At 53.2% G+C, this 2,921-nt stretch overlaps 1 protein-coding gene across 1 annotated transcript; it reads left to right on the top strand.

Annotated features, from left to right (window-relative positions):
• The first annotated feature begins 464 nt into the window (after positions 1-464).
• LOC135827239 (tigger transposable element-derived protein 6-like) lies at positions 465-1,504 on the top strand. The gene is made up of 2 exons (XM_065339767.1): positions 465-919; positions 1,501-1,504. The coding sequence occupies exons 1-2, from the start codon at positions 465-467 to the stop codon at positions 1,502-1,504; spliced, it is 459 nt and encodes a 152-aa protein (XP_065195839.1).
• Positions 1,505-2,921: the final 1,417 nt, after the last annotated feature.

Here is a 2,921-nt window from a genome sequence, read left to right as displayed (position 1 = left end):
TGCATGCACCTCCTTTTTGCTCCATAGCTTTCGTTAAACTCTGAAGGCTGCGCTTGCGCAGTGTGGTTCTCCTAGTAGTTCTCCTCACAGTTGTTCTTCTGGTAGTCCTCCGAGTTGTCTTCTCCTTGTAACTGCCCTAGTCCTCTACTTTAGTCCTCTTTGTGCTCAGTCAATATACCGTATTTCCTCGATTAATGGACCATGCTCGAATAATAGACCATGCTCAAATAGTAGACCATCCTAGAGGCCTCACGGAAAAATAGTAGACCATGCCCGAATAAGAGACCCGGTCTCTTATTTGAGTTCATCGCTTTGCGCATGCGCACTAAGAAAGCACGTGGTGGATCAAAAAGGGACGCTATTTTAGGTTTGCGCAACTACAATTTTTGTAGTGGCTGGTGCTTGTTTTCCTGCATTTTACTTTCGTCAGTGGAGGTTCTTCGAATAGTGTCGTGCCTCTCAAGATGGGCAAGAAAAGGGCGCATTCCCTTGATCTGAAGCACCGTGTAGTCGAGCATTCGAGGAAAAGCAGCATCCCAGAGGCAGCGACAAAGTTCCATGTCACGCGGAAAATGGTTCGCTCCTGGAAGCTTGACGAGGAGAAAATTGCAGCAACTGCAGCGAAGCCGCAAGTTTGCGCGAAAAAGCGCTGCAGACTTCCTGGCGGGGGAAGGAAACTATTGTCTGACGAGGTTGACAGTCAGCTGCACGCTTGGTACTTGGCGGAGCTACAGACACGGAACGCCATATCTCGTCGCATTATGATCCTGAAGGCCAAGGAATTCCGAAATGCACTCATCTCTGACAATCCGGAGCTGGCTGAGCTGAAGCTCTCCAAAGGCTGGCTGGATCGCTTTCCCCAACGCCATCACTTGACAATGCGAAGGACAACAACTGTTTGTCAAAAGCCACCGGAGCAGTATGTGGACAAAATCTGTGATTTTTTTTTATTTTATTTTTATTTTTTTACAAAGACCACTTAATGCCAAACATGAGATGCAGCTAGGGGAAGCACGCACAACCTGAATCGTGGCAGTGGTGGTGAGGTTTAGGGAGCTCCGCCGACCTAGGGTCTCGACATCATAGCCACCTAGACGCACCAAGAGTGGGTGGGGAGGGAGAGCGAGAGAGAGAGAGAGAGAGAGAGAGAGAGAGAGAGAGAGAGAGAGAGAGAGAGAGAGAGAGCGGGAGAGAGAGAGAGAGAGAGAGAGAGAGAGAGAGAGAGAGAAAGAGAGAGAGAGAGAGAGAGATAGAGAGAGTGGGAGAGAGAGGTTGCGAAATTGTTAAAGTAAAATATAAGGAACATTGAAAATATGAGATGATTGGTGAGGTGACTGCAGCCTCAGCTATTTGGCCAGCAAAGTCATAATTGTTACAGTAGGCCAGCTATTACATGAACAAGGGAGCTACTGTGCCGCAACATAGAGCGAGGGAGAGTATATAAGCTAGCGAAAAAACTTCAATAAAGACACTGTCTCAGATGCGGTGTGTGCACTACAGCTGAGGTGGGTGTGGGAGGTCTGCTAGAGGCTCTCCGTCGCCCAGCTCCAGTGGTGCAGCTGGAGGTGACGGTGGACACGGCACTTAAAGGCTTGCAGGCCCTCCAGGTGTGGGGGTCTCAGCAGTATGCTTTGGGGCAGAGCATTCCATGTCTGCACAGCGCTGGCAGGAAATGCGCGAAGACAGCTGTTTCGGGTGCGTGCTGGCAGGTTAGTCGATAGCTGGTGTGGGTGTGTAGGCTGAGCAGACACGCGGGTGGGCTGTATGTCCCGAGGTCGACGTTGGGCACCAGGGGGGAGGATCTTCTTTAGCGGGCTGTCCGCATCTAGGCAGAATAGCTTGTACAAGTATGCAAGCGAGGCCACTGTTCGCCGCAGAGATAGACTAGGGAGCCAGGAGCCCGATCCGATGATGTGGATGGCTCGTCGCTGGATCTGGTCTAGCTTGGCCAAGTGTGAGGGTGGCGCACCAAGCCAGACCAGGGGACAGTACTCCAGCACAGGTCGGACGAACCCATTGTAGGCTCGGAGTCGGCCAGGGGGCTCTAGGATAGCAGGGGCCTTCCGCAGGAAGCCTAGGCGTTGCTGTGCTCTGGAGCGGATCGTGCGGATGTGCTGCGCATATGTCAGCTGGGAGTCAAAGGTGACGCCCAGGAGCTTCAGGTGGCCTGCCTCGCTGACTGGCGTAGCGTCGAAAGTGGTTCCCGGGAGCTGCCAAGGCTGGCGATGATGTGCGATTGTCATGGCTTGGGTCTTGGAGGGCTCAAACTTGATCTTCCACTCCACGCCCCAGCGAGACAGTGCATCCACACCCTGTTGCATGATAGCAGAGCTGCCAGATATGGACACTCTTGAGGTGATGAAGTTGAAGAGCGTAGTGTCATCGGCATATGCTGCGAGGTCCATTCCAGGAGGGAGATGGTCCTCGGCGTCATTTGTGTACAGGATGAACAGTGTCGGTCCCAGGATGCTGCCCTGGGGGACGCCAGCTCTCACCGGGTAGGGCTGAGATAGCTCCCCACCAACAGCTGCGGTTAGGTTCCGGTTGCTCAAGTAGTCGCGGAGCCAGCCAAGCAGGTGACCAGCTACGCCATAGCACTCTGCCTTGTGGAGCACTCCGGTGTGCGAGACACGGTCAAACGCACCAGCCACATCCACTGCGATCACCCTTACTGCACCACCGCTTGCGGCCACCCTGCCCCACTGCGAATTCAATAGGGTGAGGATATCCTGGGTGCCAAGTCTGCTGCGGAACCCATACTGGCTCTGGGAGAGGATATTGTTTGACTCAAGGAATTTCCTGAGGGCACGGTTGACGATAGCCTCCATCACCTTGGACAAGATGGGGAGGAGTGAGATAGGTCTGTAGTTGCTCACATCAGATTTCGATTTCTTCTTGTGGACGGGTACAACCATGGCAGT

Source organism: Sycon ciliatum, chromosome 11 (assembly GCF_964019385.1).
Source record: "Sycon ciliatum chromosome 11, ocSycCili1.1, whole genome shotgun sequence".
In the NCBI taxonomy this organism is placed as follows: Eukaryota; Metazoa; Porifera; class Calcarea; order Leucosolenida; family Sycettidae; genus Sycon; species Sycon ciliatum.
This window is presented reverse-complemented; position numbering and strand designations above follow the sequence as displayed.